Source organism: Branchiostoma belcheri, unplaced genomic scaffold (genome assembly GCF_001625305.1).
Source record: "Branchiostoma belcheri isolate BF01 breed outbred unplaced genomic scaffold, Haploidv18h27 scaffold4, whole genome shotgun sequence".
NCBI classification, from domain to species: Eukaryota; Metazoa; Chordata; class Leptocardii; order Amphioxiformes; family Branchiostomatidae; genus Branchiostoma; species Branchiostoma belcheri.
In genome coordinates this window covers 449,816-466,115 of record NW_017804020.1, presented here as the reverse complement: position 1 = coordinate 466,115, position 16,300 = coordinate 449,816, and the positions used below count along the sequence as shown (strand labels likewise).

The 16,300-nt window shown below is 38.8% G+C and overlaps 1 protein-coding gene across 1 annotated transcript in view; it reads left to right on the top strand.

Moving 5' to 3' along the window:
• LOC109477388 (protein VPRBP-like) overlaps window positions 1–6,026 on the top strand; it is a 40,063-nt gene extending 34,037 nt beyond the window's left edge. Inside the window, exons 19-22 of the mRNA XM_019778635.1 lie at window positions 1,154–1,227; window positions 2,322–2,423; window positions 3,624–3,831; window positions 4,366–6,026. Of these exons, the coding sequence (XP_019634194.1) occupies window positions 1,154–1,227; window positions 2,322–2,423; window positions 3,624–3,831; window positions 4,366–4,415 (434 nt within the window). The 3' untranslated portion in view covers window positions 4,416–6,026. The remainder of the gene's footprint in view (window positions 1–1,153; window positions 1,228–2,321; window positions 2,424–3,623; window positions 3,832–4,365) is intronic.
• Window positions 6,027–16,300: the final 10,274 nt, after the last annotated feature.

Here is a 16,300-nt window from a genome sequence, read left to right as displayed (position 1 = left end):
TGTAGCGTTTCCAGTTCACGATATATCCGCAAGAAATGTGGCTTGACAACGTTTGGAGATATGCTACCTAGTTATTATACAGGAAATAAGAGACATAGGCCTAGGAAAAAAAAATGATGTGTTTCCTGTTTCCCGACCGACCTTTTAAAAAACTGCAGACCCTAGCCTTTTTTGTGTGTGGACCCCTGCAAGGAACTTTTCAAGCTGATCTACCTTTTTTAGCTCCAGAGTGTTAAAGCGTTGTATAATTGGTTTTCCAACATAAACATTGAATGTGTTCCTCATGCAAGTTTTACTTTGTCAAACTGTGTTAGTTGGATCACTAGCAATCGCCAAAGTCTTAAAAAAAAAGAAAGAAAGAAAAGATAATACCAACCTACCGAGTACCGACCCTAATTTTTTTTCAGGACTGAAACAGGAAACACAACATTTTTTTTTCTAGGCCTTATACACTGTGCAGTGTCCTTTGTAAGATTATAATATAGGCTTCCAACTTGTTGTAACAAAACATTTTCTTTTACAAACGATGTGCATGTTTTGAGACAGCCCTGCTAAGTCAGCTCCAGTAGTGTTGAGGGTGTTAGCACTTCATATATCAGGAGTTTCTGTGTCCTTGGTGGAATCTCTCTGGTGTTATGTATATATTTTTGGTGGACTTGGCTTCCCATGCATGTCAAGTGCATTTGCAATACAATGCAAGTTGCTGGTTGCTATCAGTATGTTGGTCTTTTATTTTTACGTAGACTAATTTTGGAATGTCATGTAGGTGTCAGCCAGCCCTACTAAATGACTTGTACTTAGTAATCGCTGTGGCAATTAGTATATGTTCATTTAATTAATTTCATTGGCTTTTGATAAAGTCAAATCATTGTTTGCTTGAAAATGTCTCTACAGCTCCTTGATATGAACCTTATTTATGCTCAGTGTTATTATTGTGTTTTTTTAATGCTTATTACTATGTGACAGTGTACAGTATGTGATTCACTAGCACAAATGTCTGTAACACACTTTTTGTGCTTTTTCCTGTTGATTGTACATTTCAGGTTTTAATACAGTATATAATCAATATTATTCTTGCAATGTTATGCTTTTGACTGCATGTGCACAATGCATTATATCGTCTTTACCAATGTTTTCCTTTTTTTTATTTCAGCAACGATTGATGTGAAACGGAACATCTTTGACCTGGCCACGGATGCCTCGGACCATTACTTAGCCCTAATCGAGGTGAGACATCTCCATCTCCTGCCCATGTTGTCCATGTGACAGCATGTGGAAACTCAGGGGTACCACTAACAGAAGGACACGGCTGTCTGTGTGTGGGCACAATTAGGAGAGTTCCTTATCAGTGTGTGAGAGAGAGAGAGCGACAGGTTTTTTTTCCAGGGTAGGCATTTGTGTGGAAATGACTGTGCCCACCTCTGGCCTGGATGTACGTGGACGTCTATCCGTGAGCCAAACGCGCCGGTGGTAACCGTGGTGATGTCGAAATGGGCGGTAGATTAGCGCGGCTCTATACGTGCACCTGTCCCGTACTGCTGGGGTATCACAAAAACTGCCCGCGGAAAAAACAGATATTCGTAAGTGATGTGTGTTGTGTGATATTGGATTGTGATGTTGAGGTGTTGGAAAAGTGTTCTATTTGATCAAGGTACAAGGCATGCTGTCTATTTGTACCTGGTGTTTTGGTGATTTTGGACAGTCATATTTCTTGTGAATGAGAAATTCGCATTAGAAAAATGTTAATAGTGTTCCCAGGACTGCAGATATAGGCACATTACTGAGAGGTTTCCTTATGCTTACTTTGCCATTGGATTGTGACAACCTTTAGATTCAGAACATAAACTAGCTAGCTAAAAGGGTAATTTTTAGTGTTTTATCTCTTAATATGTCTTTTAGTTTAATTCTATTACTGTTACTTTGTAATTTTTAAAATCTTATGTAACAGTTGTATTTGTTTCCATTATCATTATTCATTTATTATCTTTTTTACGTAGTAGTAGTATTACATGTAGGTACATGTAGATGTTCCTTTTGTTTCCTTGCTTGTTTCTCCATTCACTGTACATTTTATTAGGAGCTGTCCTAGTAGAGAAACTAGGTTTCTGTTGTCAACTCCTTACAGATTTCCTGCTCTTTTTTATTCTAAATCTGTGAAGTCAAATGCTGTACATAGGTAAGTATTAGAATAACTAAATCTTGAATTGCATGTAATAATTGATCTTTTGTTTTCAGAACCAAACCTTTCAACCAAGACTGAAAACTAGCAAAATGACTGGTGTTTTATGTGGTGTTTATTGATGTTTTTTTGTTGTTTTCAGAACCAGGGTAACATGGACTCCCTGTCAGTGGAGAGTGTGTGTCGGCTGTATGAAGTGGGACGGCTGCGGGTAGATGGGGAGGATGATGAAGATGAAGAACAGGTAAACTATTATCTCCTCATCACTGTCATGTATCAAGCAGTACCAGTGAGTGTTCTAGCCAGCCTGAAAATTTTTTCTGTCTTCTCAACGTTGATTCCTGAGTTCCAGTGTGATGATCCTAGGGGGCATGCTCCCCCTGGAAAAGTTTGAAATCTCAATCCTCTGAAACTCTATTTCCTGCATTTTGCAACATTTGCTAGTAGTCTAAGCTTTCCATATCTTTACACTCAGATTTTTTCGCCCTGTCGCTTCATATTTTTTCTGAATCTTTCGAATCTTATTTCGAAATCAACATTAAAATTTGTGTGGCCGAATGATTGTATTTTCCTTACAAACCAAGTGGGTGAAATGTTTAACTCTAGATTGCCTTATCATTTGGAGCTACAAGCAACTTTTATTACACAATCTTTCGCTGTCTGGGGCTGATCTGGCCTCCTCTTCTAGGAGCCTGACCAGTGGAACGGCTGCCTGAAGCGTGATGTAGTCAGGCTTTATGCAACTGACTTTGGAGGCAACTGATGACAAAGATAACAACATGGAAATCTCTATTGTCCTTGTACACTGGCCATTTCTCCTTCCTGCTGACTTGCAAATTGCCAGCGTTATCTGTGTGTGTGTGGGAGAGCAGTGTAGAATGATGAAGTTCCCTGGAGAGATGTCGTTACTGTTACCTCTGCCTTATCTGTACAGGTTCTAGCTGGGAGCGTGAAGGGCAGGGGTTACAGGGAAATATGTAATCTGCAGCTCATCTGCTGCTCATGCGGTTTTTGGGCCGAACCAGGGCAGTTTGTGTATCTACACGGTTTCCATGATGAAACAAAACAAAAATATCAAGATTCCTTTAAATCTTCAAGGTACATGTGTATTTGAAGACTGATTTGATTTGATTGCTGGTGTTGTGTCCCACACATAGAAACGAATGCTGGACAGACAATGCTCATTTTCTCTTGAGTTTAGTGTGGAAAGTCGTGTAAAGTGCCTTTCCCAAGGGCACAAGATCGGCATGTCAGGACTCGAACCCCGGGACCTCTTTGTTTCGAGTACGCTGCCGTTGCGCCACACAACCGCACTGACTGACTGTTATCTTGAAAGTTAAAAAATTTAAATTAAAAAATTGAAAATTACAGTTTAAACTTCTTATGAAATAGAAAATTACAGTTTAAGCATATTTGAAGACTGATTTGATGTACTATCTTTCAGGAGGAGGAGGAAGAGGAGGAAGAATTGGATGATGATGATGATGATGATGAGCTGAGTCAGGAGGAGATGGAGGATGGGGAGGGGGAGGACAACATGGAGGATGAGGAGAACCTGGATGAGGAGGGGGAGGAGGGAGGGGAGGACGACGATGATGATGATGGGGATGATGACGAGGAGTTTGACATCGACCTTGAGGACAGCGATGAAGGTGAGTCAGGTACCACTTTTCCTCATTAGGAATCTATTTGACTGTTCTGTTAATTATGAGTGTTTTTTCTTACAAGGCACAATCAAGTGATTGATTGATGATTATGAATTTTATTTGCTGATACGAAATACACAGTATTTTATTTATGTCATACCCACCCGAGAATACACACTTCAATGCAAAATGTGCCAAAAGTCAGTGATGGTAAAATTGTAACATCAATTCCAACATCCGAATCCTGTATTTGAATTTTCAAAAGTGGTGCACACGGTGCATGCGAAGTGCGAATTATCGTGGCCTAGGTATGACGTAAAATTAAGGTTTACCTGTCCTCTGATTGATTAGGAGAAAGATAGAAATGCATGTGAGTTGTGATGGAGAGTAATCAGTCCAAAATAAAAGAATTACTCATGTTAGTGTCTTTCAATGCCTTTCAGTTTGAAACTGGTTTGAAGCAGAACCCCTTTAATGTGATTTGAGCAGGGACTACCAGTCAGTCAATTTTACCCGTTTTATAAATGTTCTTTTTTCCAGATGACGACTTGTCAGATATTGATGACGACATGCTGTTCGCCCTCTCCTGATCATGAACACAGCAGCCAATTCGAACCCTAGGATTACTGCTGACATGTGGTCCACGGGAGATGTCGAATCTTCAGTCCCAAAATTTTTCACTATTGTCTGTCCAGTATTTTTTCTGAAAATTCAGAATGCTCATTGATATGACTTCTTTCTGGCACCATACATGTACATGTACAAGTACAAGGCAATATTCTGAAGTTTAATAAAAAATACATGTACCCAGTATATCATTAATTCATCTACATGAACATTTCCAATTAAGTAAGCAGCAAGTTTTACATGTATGTGTACATTATATTTCAGTTCTGCTAAGCTTTTAAGAGGTAATCTGTGAAGTTTCTAGCAATACCACACTTGTGTATGTATTTTAGTTCCATGACAGAGAAAAAGTTCATCATAATATTATCCACAAAATGTAGGCATATAAATGAAATATTACATAATCATTACTGGCTGGGGTAAGACAGAACTGAGGCAATATTGAGGACATGTAATTGTAAAAGATTCAAGATAGGGAAGAAACTTTGCACAGTTAAGACATTTCCAGTAGACACGATGGCTGTTGTGTTTCTTATGCCACTCAAGAATCTCAGGAACTTGTGCTTGTCTTTCCATAGAATTTCCCCAATATACACCTCTCTGCAATGGCCTACAGGTATTGTATAACACTCTGTGTATTTATGACATGTACTTAACTATGTATGAGGGGTGCCGTAGATTTTTCTGGCGGATGAAGGTTCTGGCAGGAAAAAGTTTTAAGTATTTTTTCCTTGCGATTTACGCGTAAACTAAAATCAACTTCAAGGCACTGCTGTGTCGCTCTGATTTTAGCCATGTAAATTATTTATGGATTTTTTTGGCCGATTCTATCACAAATTTCATACAATGTATATCTTTTCTCTGCAATATAATGTAATGTTGTAGCTTAGAACATTGTCATGTACATTGAGAATGCTTTTAAACTATACATCAGGGAGAATGTGTATGACTAGTCTTTTCTGATCATTCAGGGCTCGAAATACCACCTGCATATGCAGGTTAGTACAGGCAAAATTGGTGCTGTGCAGGTATTTATGAGGTCTACCTGCACCTAACCTGCATAAGGTTATGCATACTGTATTTCAAATGTTACCAGTGCAGGTAGACAGAAAAAAAAAAAGGATTTTGAGCCCAGTCATTTAACAGAATGTATCGAGCAACAAGCAATACAGAACCTGTCGGAAATTGATTGACGTATTGTTATGGCAGGGTAGATGGTATGCCTTTATGGTATGACTCAGTATTCGGATGTAAAGGGTGATACGGGTGAATGAAAAATATTCAAATGTAAGATAAAACAGAAGACACTGTCACTGTGTATCTGATGATGTGAGAGTGGTATGGGCAGTCAAAGGGGTCATATACCACAATGCTGAAACATGAAAGATAGATTGGCTTAAAACATTAACTACTGATGTTCTGTGGTACATGTACCTCTATTGTTTGTACATGTAGTTTGTACTAAAGTGAAATGAGCCATATAGTTACTGCCAGGTGCCTTGAATGTGTACCACTCCCACCTCTTTGTACCAAGATGTTTCAGAGCTGTATTAAACATGGTCTGGGACAAACCCTTTTTTTGTGTATGTGATCTGTATCTTGCATAGATTAGGCCACACCAATTTAATTTCTTGGTTAACGGATTCGCCCGCTCCATTTTTTTCTGATTTGAAAATAAAAATAAAAATTCAGAATCAACTGCAAAATGCTCATATTTTGCCCTGAACAGTTGAAAACAGTCCTTTTCTTCCTAGTCGTTACAGTTATTCCATCTTTCAATGCAGTGGTATCATTAAAAGTTCAAAATTCATTGTTTAAACTTTCAACCAGTCTGGTGTGTTGACTTCATGGCTCCTATCATACCATTTTGGGCCATAATAGGATGCCTAGGCCTGTTTTTATTTTTTTTTGCCCGCCCGCTCCATTATTTTTCTAGAAAAATCCGTTAACCAAGATTTTAAATTGGTGTGGCCTTAACATCTGTATCTTGCATACATCAGTCTAACCTAGGATATAGGATTTTCTTTTTACACAACTAAAACTTCTCTCACCTTGATTACATTTCGGTGTCTATCAGACACCTTCGGCAGAACTCCAGTCAGAAGCTCTGATGAGGAATAATATTTACTAGAATGTTATAAAATGTTGAAATAAATGATATAAAAATATTTCTGTTGCCCTTTGTTGACAACAAAGAAAAGAAATGGCAGAAATATTGCCAAAAAAAAAGGTCCATATTCAGACGCTCGTACTAGCCGTTGTAGGAATTTTCGTCTCAAAATGAGCATATGCCTGACTAAAACGATTAATTCCCTGATATATCTGTGATATCTAGTAGTCAGGAGAGGCCTCAATGTCAAGAACAAGAGCTGAAAAGACCTGGAGTAAAACCCCCATAAGAGCCCATCGCGTTTCCCAAGTCGCGAAATAGCCAAACCTGGGAATGAGCGAGGCTTCGTTAGCGAGATGGGCCTTTTCCGAACGGGTGCTTCAAAACGGGGGTGTGATAGGGGATGAGTTTACGCTTTTTCAATTTTAGAAAAATGAAACTTTTGGCATTTGCCTCCCTCCTTGTTTTCAGAGTATACTCCGTATGGTCTCCTTTCTTTTCCTACTTATTGCCTCTGCCCAAATTTCCTTCATTCTCAACTTACACTTAAAAATATGATTTTGCGATCAGCTGATCGCTTGCAGAAATGGTCACAGTCTTGGCAGAAGTGAATTTTCAGTGTCGATCTCATTACCATATGAATGTAAACCAAGCAGATGCATGGTGGAAGGCAAAATCTTAACAGCTTGGGGATTGCCATGCCATAGTTATACGCCTGGCAGAGGCTCTGTTTCCATTCTTATGATATTGAGATCGACACTGAAAAATTCACAAATTGATTTCCTTCGTATATTGCAGTCGGTGTCTTAATATTCAGTTTGTAGTCATGAAGGTTCAAACTGAAGCTATCTCTGTCCTTGGTGCTGAAAACCCCCCTCCCCTGTTCGTAAGAATATTACGTGGTTGCCGAGCATTTTCACCTCCCCTAGCCTTATAAATCGGCTCCTTTTCTTTATAGAGGCAGTCCTTACGACTCAGTAGCTTATCTGGGGGAAAGTAACTGCCTAAAATAGTCCCGTTCGTCCGAAAATCCATCGTAACTTCAGTTGTTCACATGAAAATTAAAGCGGCTTTATAGTTTTGAGTCTGTTGTCCATATTTGGTCAAAGAGGCAGACGTCATGATTGTTTCTCTTTATTATCCAATCAGGCTCGACGACTCAAACACATAAACATGATGAGAACCAATCAGCATCAAGGATGCATCGGTTAATGACCCTCTGCGCCATGTATCAAAAGCGACTTCTAGCAGTCGGTGAAATTATTGCATGTACAAATCTCAAGTACCTGCAATAATTCCACGAACTGCTAGAGGCCCTCATTGACACGGTATATGGCGCCTGTAGCATGCAATTAACTAAAACGTGAGGGAGTAAACTTTGTAAAGAAGGGTACACATTCGCCAGGGAAGGAAAGATTCTTCTGGACACCTCAGGTATGAATTATTACACTTCTAGGAAGGGTTTGGTGGAAAAACTGGAACGAAAAGTTTATGCGTTTATGCGTTTTATTGATGTTTGTTTAATTTTTCGTTACTAAACATGTTTTACTTGATTTTGTTCTTACTAGCAGTTCTAACCGTCCAGAAAACAACTAGATAGTAGACGTGAAGAATGGATTATATAGAAAATATTGCAACAACTAGTTCTATAATTTCTTGTGCTATTTTTATTTTAAACGCCAATGTTTACACCCATTTCTGCCTATATTTAACCCAGCATATCTACACAGTTCGCCTGGAGGATTGCGTAATGCGGCACCTGGACTTAATGTATGCATATGTTTGAGCCTCGTTATAAGACGAAATCCGCTGTTTTGATTGGTCCTCCTTATAATTGAATAAATGCTCAGTTATTTTTTACGTATTGGAATCCCTAGAGGCAATTGTCGCAATAACTGTAATGTTTGTAATTTGTCACATACTACTAGCTAGAAAATGTTCTTATCGCAATCAGAAAATAAATGGGTAAAAAAATAATTTGTATAGGAAAATTACTAACGCGTGTTTTCCTCGATGCCTCCTTAAGTAAAATGGATGAGGATAGAAAAAATGAGAATTTCGAATTCGTAAAATTAAAGCCATAATTAAGACATCGTATTATTCTGGCCTGCGTGTGTGGTGATTTCCTATTGGCCTGTCCTTAATCTTATATATTAACTTGATTATCGAATGCAAATTTTGCTCGTGATTTACAGGTGTGAGGTGGCATAGCACATGTGCGTGAAACACGCCTTTCCAAGATGGCGAGTGTGCATGGAAGGGAAGAACGAGCTGGGTAAAAATTCCGCCCAAGAAGACGCGCCATGTCCGCTTTGGTGGTAAGTTGTACTTTAAATTGTCGTAGATACTCTCCGGACTTTTATAGGCAAATCTCCTTTAAGTTAAATGAAGCAAAACGACAGAATTTCGAAAAATAAGTTGCGGCTGTCCCCCACGAGTTAACGCTGCAGTATGTTAAGTAACCGATGAGGGCGCTTTTGCGTGGTCCAGTAATAATTAAAGAAGATAAAAAGCACTTTAATTGATTCAAATGTTTATTCATTTTACACCGTACCCACACCAGTTATTTGAACATGGGTCAATCAATTACTATTCAATGAGGGTGAAATTAATGATCCTGAAATAGAAGAACTACACCAACCTGATTAAGAGGTGCATTTAATACATAATCCGCTGAGGGGCGCTTATATGTGACCCTTGACCTGAACAGCTTTGCTTGGTATGTTGTTGTTGTTGTCGTCCTGTGTGTTTTGGTCAAATTCTATACGTTTCAATGTAAAACAAAAGCGTTACGAGGCCAAGAGCAGACAGAGGGGACACGATAGTACCGTTTGTGCAGAGGATGACATGGACAAGGTGATAAATTTGGAAGGAGAGGAGACAGACGACCGGTAAGTTCGAGTGGGGAGGGGGGCGGTAACAGAGTTGTTTATGTATCGAAGACCATATCCAGGGTAATGATGATATACGTCACATAGTGCTTAGGAAGGTAAATTTGAAGGTAGAAAAGACACCAAGAATTCACCATAAGGTTGACTGCAAGAGAAGCGGTGTTTTGGTATATAAGTAGAACAGTTCAGGACTTTTCTATGCATGTTAACCAGTTGTTGAGCGGTAAAAAAAGACAGAACAGAAATTGACATCTTGGGACAACTAAATTATGACAGTGACGTTAACGTTGTGGTCCTGGGTTTGAATCCCAAGCAGGTTTGTCTACATGACGGGCATCTTCAAGGCTTAGCCCTGAATTCATGACTTGTTTATTCACAGATTAAATCTTCACATACTAACAAAGTTGTTACAAAGTCACTGGCGTCAGGATGACTCTTCTTTCATTAACCAATTTCTTCATTGAAAACTTAAGTTGAAATCTTACTACTAGTTAAAATAATTGCATGTGTGCAATGATTGTTAAAATGAAATTTTGAATATGTCTTTTAGTGCTCCAGACTTTTGAGAAATTATATGAATCATTTGTCATGTGTTATTGTATTGTAAAACTTTTTGAATATTCTACCCATCATGTGTGATTTTAGAACCATGCATGTAGTACTCGTGATTTCATGTTAACTTAGTGTACTTTATGTGTACCTTTTTGGTTGTCCCCAGTTCAATGTTACAATAACACATGTACTTTTGAGATAGATTTTTCACTTGATGTAAATTGTTATGTTTCAAGTCTTTGCAAAGCAGTATTACTTAACTTGCTTAATTACCTTAGATTTAGAAATTCTGTTTACACTATTGCCTAATTAAAGTTACTGTTTTATTTGTGTATATAAGCTTGATCTGCTTGTCAATTTTCATAAACTGATATTTGAAATGCATTTCCATTTGTGTTGTACTTGGCTCTGATGTTTTTGTATCTAGTTGTACTTTCGTTGATGAATGTCAATATGAGATGCATATTATGTTGGTATTTGGATTGAGATATCAAGTGTGATTGTTATTTGGTTATGATATTCTACATGTCTGTTCACTGTTGGCTGTTCTCTTCTTTTTCCTGACATTAACAATGTTCCATGTGTTCTTTTCCCAACCAATACAGATTTTAGAACAAATGTATTGTGATACCTTATGTTCATGTGTGAGATGTATTTTCTTGTGATGCGAACCTCATGCTTGTAACTTGTTATGTCTGTATTTTTAGGTGACTGCTGACTGATGCAGGTATGACTCCTGGCTAAGCCTGATTTGAGAAGATTGGACCAAACAAGTGATTTGACGACACCAAATAAATATAAAGTGAGAAAATCTAAATTTTGTATTTTACCTAGAAATTTTCAGTCGTGTTTTTGAATAAACTGTGTAACCTACATATCATGTTATTTTGTTAGGTGGCTGCTGACTGATGCAGTAGTGATGACTCCTGTCATAACCTGACAAGAGAAGTTTGGACCAGACCAGACCTGGTGATTTGAAGATCCCAGACGAATATAAGGGGAGAAAATATGAATTCTGTATTCCCTATCATTTACTTTGCGTTTTGAAGCAATTGTCCAACTTATAATGTTGCATAGTTAGGTGACTGCTGACTCCTGTCTAAAGCCGCCAAGACCAGACCTGGTGATTTGAAGCAAGTGTCTAACATATAATGTTCTATAGTTAGGTGGCTGCTGACTGAAGCAGTAGTGATGACTCCTGTCTGAACCAGAGAAGTTTGGACCAGTGCAATGTGATTGGAAGATACCAGATAAATATAAGGTGAGAAAATCTGAATTCTGCACTTTCTATTTCCATGTCTATGTCTAAATTCAAGCATAGGAATAAAATGTAGTTCAAATAATATGAATCAGTTAGTAAAAAAAACACCTGTTCTCAATCATTCAGTGTTGCCTGGTAATGTTTTTTGTGTGTGTGAATCATACTAATTATTCTTTGTACTGTTACAAATGTAGGTGTGTCCTGATGTTCCTGTCCTGGGAGAAGCCTGTGATGACGGACAACTGGAAGACTGTCCAGACTTCAGACCAGATCAGACCAGTTGACCTTAAGACAGAGTGATGAGTTTGTAAAGGTGAGATGATGCTTTACAACTTGCATGTTTCTTTCTCCTCTGATGCGTTAAGAACTTGAGGTGATATACAATACAACCTATAACATGTTTGAGGCCCTGTTCATGATTCAAAATTCGTTGCAAATCGATTCGAATTGAAAAAATAAATTTAATTATTTGGGAACATGAATGCTACATTTCAGTTCGGTTGCGATTTATATTTAACCACCTTGCGAGGTGGTCTGAAGTGATATATAATGTTTTGCATTCGTCGAATTGTGATCTTTAACGTGCAGTCATTCCGGGTTGACACTGTACACCTGAGAATGTGGGGTCGGACATAGTTCACAGCGTGGCTTTTTGTACATTTTTTATGTTGGCAGTTAAGTTGAATGTGGTTTATAAACATAAGCATGCTTGTTGTATGACATAATTTGTTGCAAGGTCAATAGCTGTTTTCACACATTGACTTTTGTTTCTCTGCCTTCAAGATGCGGACCCGGAGACTGGACTGCCACGGGAGGATCAGAACCCGACTTTTATCGGCTCAGCTGTGTGAAAGAAGATGGGGAGTGTGAGTATGGTTTCTTTGTTAACACAGGACAACACTCCACACACACACACATACATTTCTCTCCCTTATGCCCAGTTCACTCTACTCTTGAGGGGCCGTTAATCGTAGCCAGCCACTTTAATTCCACGTCGTTTGGCCAATCCTGAATTCATTGCAAAGAGACAGCCTGCATAATCACTACCAGTTATGAGCATTACTGAAAATTGCCCCCCAAAATTGTCGCTTTGGGCTTTACACTTAAATTCTCCAAACACTAAAGTATTATTGTTTGAAAATTTTTACCTCGTTTGGCCGATCCTGAATTCATCATAAAGTGAGGGCCTGCGTGCCCCTTTTTTCTTAAGACCTAAAATTTGTAGGCAGCTGCCCAAAATCATTGTAATCACTAACCCCCGTGAGCGTCACTAAAAATTGCCCCCAAAATTGTTGCGTTGGACCTTTACACTGAAATTTTCCATATTTTTCATGTTGTTTGGCTGATCCCAAATTCATTGTAAAGTGAGGGCCTGCATGCACTTTTTCTCATAAGGCGTAAACAAACCATTTTAGTCTTTAATTCGAAAGGGGATAGGCAGCCGCCCAAAATCATTCTAATCACTACCACTACACCCCAAGCGTCTGACTTAAAATTGTCACATGGGCCCAAAGTCTCCAAACACTTTTTTCTGCAAAAAAAACTTAAGTACCGTTATCTTGGAAAGACCTATTTCACAGTTGTGTTTTGAGTCAATTTCCCACCAAAAACTTTGCATAACTGGTAGCCTCACCTGGGTAACTAATTGGATTAAAATTTTCCCGCCAAAAAACTTAGTATATAGAGGACTCTAACCTTGAACTTGTGCCTCCTCCTTACTTCTGGACTGTTAGCTCCACTGCTACTACTCACACAGTACATGACCAACACTGTCCCAACATGTTCAACCTTTCTTTCCACTGAACTTCTCCCAACGCTAATGCTACATCAGATCAACCTCCCCATGCACTTAGTTCATTGAGCGAAGCTTCTCGACTTGTAGTTTCTCACTCTGCCTGTCAGTCAATTGTACAAGAATGCTGGTGTTTCGAAGCACCATGTCTCCACAAAAGACATCCCCTGGGGAGCACGCTGAGTACATTGCTGACAGGAGAGTGAGAACTACAAGTCGGAAAACTTCGCTCAATGAACCAAGTGCATGGGGAGGTTGGTCTGATGTAGCATTAGTGTTGGGAGAAGTTCAGTGGAAAGAAAGGTTGAACATGTTGGGACAGTGTTGGTCATGTACTGTGTGAGTAGTAGCAGTGGAGCTAACAGTCCAGAAGTAAGGAGGAGGCACAAGTTCAAGGTTAGAGTCCTCTATATACTAAGTTTTTTGGCGGGAAAATTTTAATCCAATTAATTACCCAGGTGAGGGTACAATTATGCCAAGTTTTTGGCCCAAAGTGACACTTAAGAGGGCCTGTATGGGGGAAGTGATTATGATTTTTGGTGGCTGCCTATCGATTACGAAGACTAAAAAGGCTTGTTTACGCCTTATGAAAAACATGGAGAATTTCAGTGTAAAGGCCCAAAGAGACAATCTTTAGTGATGCCCATGGAGGTTAGTGATTACGGTGATTTTTGGCAGCTGCCTGCAGATTATGAAGACTTGAAAGGCTATGTTTTTTGGCAGAAAAAAGTGTTTGGAGACTTTGGGCCCATGTGACAATTTTAAGTCGGACACTTAAGAGGGCCTGCGTGGGGGGTAGTGATTAGAATGATTTTGGGCAGCTGACTATCCCCTTACAAAGACTAAGAAGGCTTTTTTACGCCATATGAATAAAGGGCATGCAGGCCCTCACTTTACAATGAATTCAGGATCAGCCAAACAACATGAAAAATATGGAGAATTTCAGTGTAAAGGCCCAAAGCAACAATTTTTGGAGGCAATTTTTAGTGACGCTCATGGGGGTTAGTGATTATGATAATTTTGGGCAGCTGCTTACAGATTTTGAAGACTCAAAGGGCTGCTTACGTCTTAAGAAAAAAGGACATGCAGGCCTTCACTTTACGATGAATTTAGGATCAGCCAAACAACGTGAAAAAATCAATTATTAATAAATGTTCGGAGAATCTAAATTAAGTATAAAGCCCTAAAGCGAAAATTTTGGGACAATTTTCAGTAATGGGGGGTAGTGATTATCTAACCTAAAAAGGCCTGTTTTTAAAAGAAAAAAAGGGCACGCAGGCCGTCTCTTTGCACTGAATTCAGGATTGGCCAAACAAGGTGGAATTTAAGTGGCTATGATTAACGGCTCCTCACAGAAAAAGGCATGTGGACCCTCAGAGTAGAGTGAACTGGGCATAAGGGAGAGAAATGTGAGTGGATGTGTGTGGAGTGTTGTCCTGTGTTAACAAAGAAACCATACTCACACACCCCATCTTCTTTCACACAGCTGCGCTGATAAAAGTCGTGTTCTGATCCTCCCTTGGCAGTCCAGTCTCCAGGTCCGCATCTTGAAGACAGAGAAACAAAAGTCAGTGTGTGAAAACAGCTATTGACCTTGCAACAAATTATGTCACACATAAATCATGAATCGATGCACAAAAAGATAGAAAAACCTAAGTGTTACTGGTAGCAAGCTATGCCACAGCTCTTAATAATACATCCAATAGGAAATCTATGACACTGTTATTAAGTATTGTCTCACCTGCCTAATCAGGTACAAACTCTGTGTCTTCAGGTCAACTGGTTTGCTCAGCCGTCACCGCAGGTTTTTCCCAGTCAGGACAGGAACGTCAGGACACACCTAATTAATATAACAAATAATTAGTGTGATGCTAACCCCAAAATTTAAAGGCAACTATGTGACTATGAAAGATAATGATAAAATCCTGCAATTTAACTATCTCTTTGCTTAGATGATGCTTGCGCTTGATTGATGGCTTAGATATGTACAAAATATTAAAAGTAGCTTGTTATTGCCTCTCAGTTTTTAACACACAGAAAAAATAAAGTTGGAAAGCATGGTCTCACCTGTACAAACTCTTCACTCTGTCTTCAACTTCAAAGTCAGCTGTCACATCCAGCCTGGTTTGAAAAGGAACATCTGGACAGCTGACCCTAATTATATCTACATAATTATAAAAGAACAATTGATGCCAGGTACATGTACATGGCTATTGTATATGAATGGGTAAGTAGCTACCAGGTAAAGATGAACTCTCATATGCAATCTTTTAATTTGCCTCTTCCTAGAAATGTTGACAAGTGCTCAAGAAGTCTAATATACTAGTCATTTATTCAAGTCATAGGCAATACAAAATTAATGTGAAAGATGTTTTGCTACATGTGTGTTATTTCTTATAAAGTGTAAGACATAAGGGAAGAGTGCTAGAGTCAAATAGATCTTCAAAAGCAATTGTTATCTCACCTGTGGATGTTGTTGTTGTCATCTTGCTCTTGTGTCTCTAAATCACCCAGTCTGGTCCAATCTTCTCTTGTCAGGTCCAGACAGTAGTGTTCAATACTGCATCAGTCAGTAGCCACCTAACTATACAAACATTAGAAGTTACACACTTGTCTCAAATAACAAAGTAAATAGTAGGTTGAATGCAAAATTCAGATTTTTCTCACCTGAGAGTCATCGTCGGTCTTCAAATCACCTGGTCTGGTCCAATCTTCTCTAGTCAGGTTAAATTTATGAAAAATTCACCACTACTGCTGCATCAGTCAGCAGCAACCTAACTATACAGACAGTAGAAGTTACACACTTGTCTCAAATAAGACCAAATAAGTTGTCGGTAAAATGCAGAATTGGGATTTTTCTCACCTGATATTCCTCTTCGGTACCAGTCTTGAAATCTTCTGGTCCAATCTGTTTTGTTAGGTTCAGACAGTAGTCTTTACTCCTGTATAAGTCGGCAGCCACCTAACTATACAGAAATTAAAAGTTCCACATTTGTCTCACATTTGTCTCAAATAAGCAATAGGTAAAATACAGAATTGGGATTTTTCTCACCTGATATTCCTCTTGAATCTTCAAATCATCTGGTCTGGTCCTATCTTTCTTGTCAGGTTCAGACAGAGGTCTTCAATACTGCATCAGTCAGCAGCCACCTAACTATACAGACATTAAAAGTTACACACTGTCTCAAACAACATGAAGTAAATAATAGGTTGAATGCAGAGGTCAGATTTTTCTCACCTGA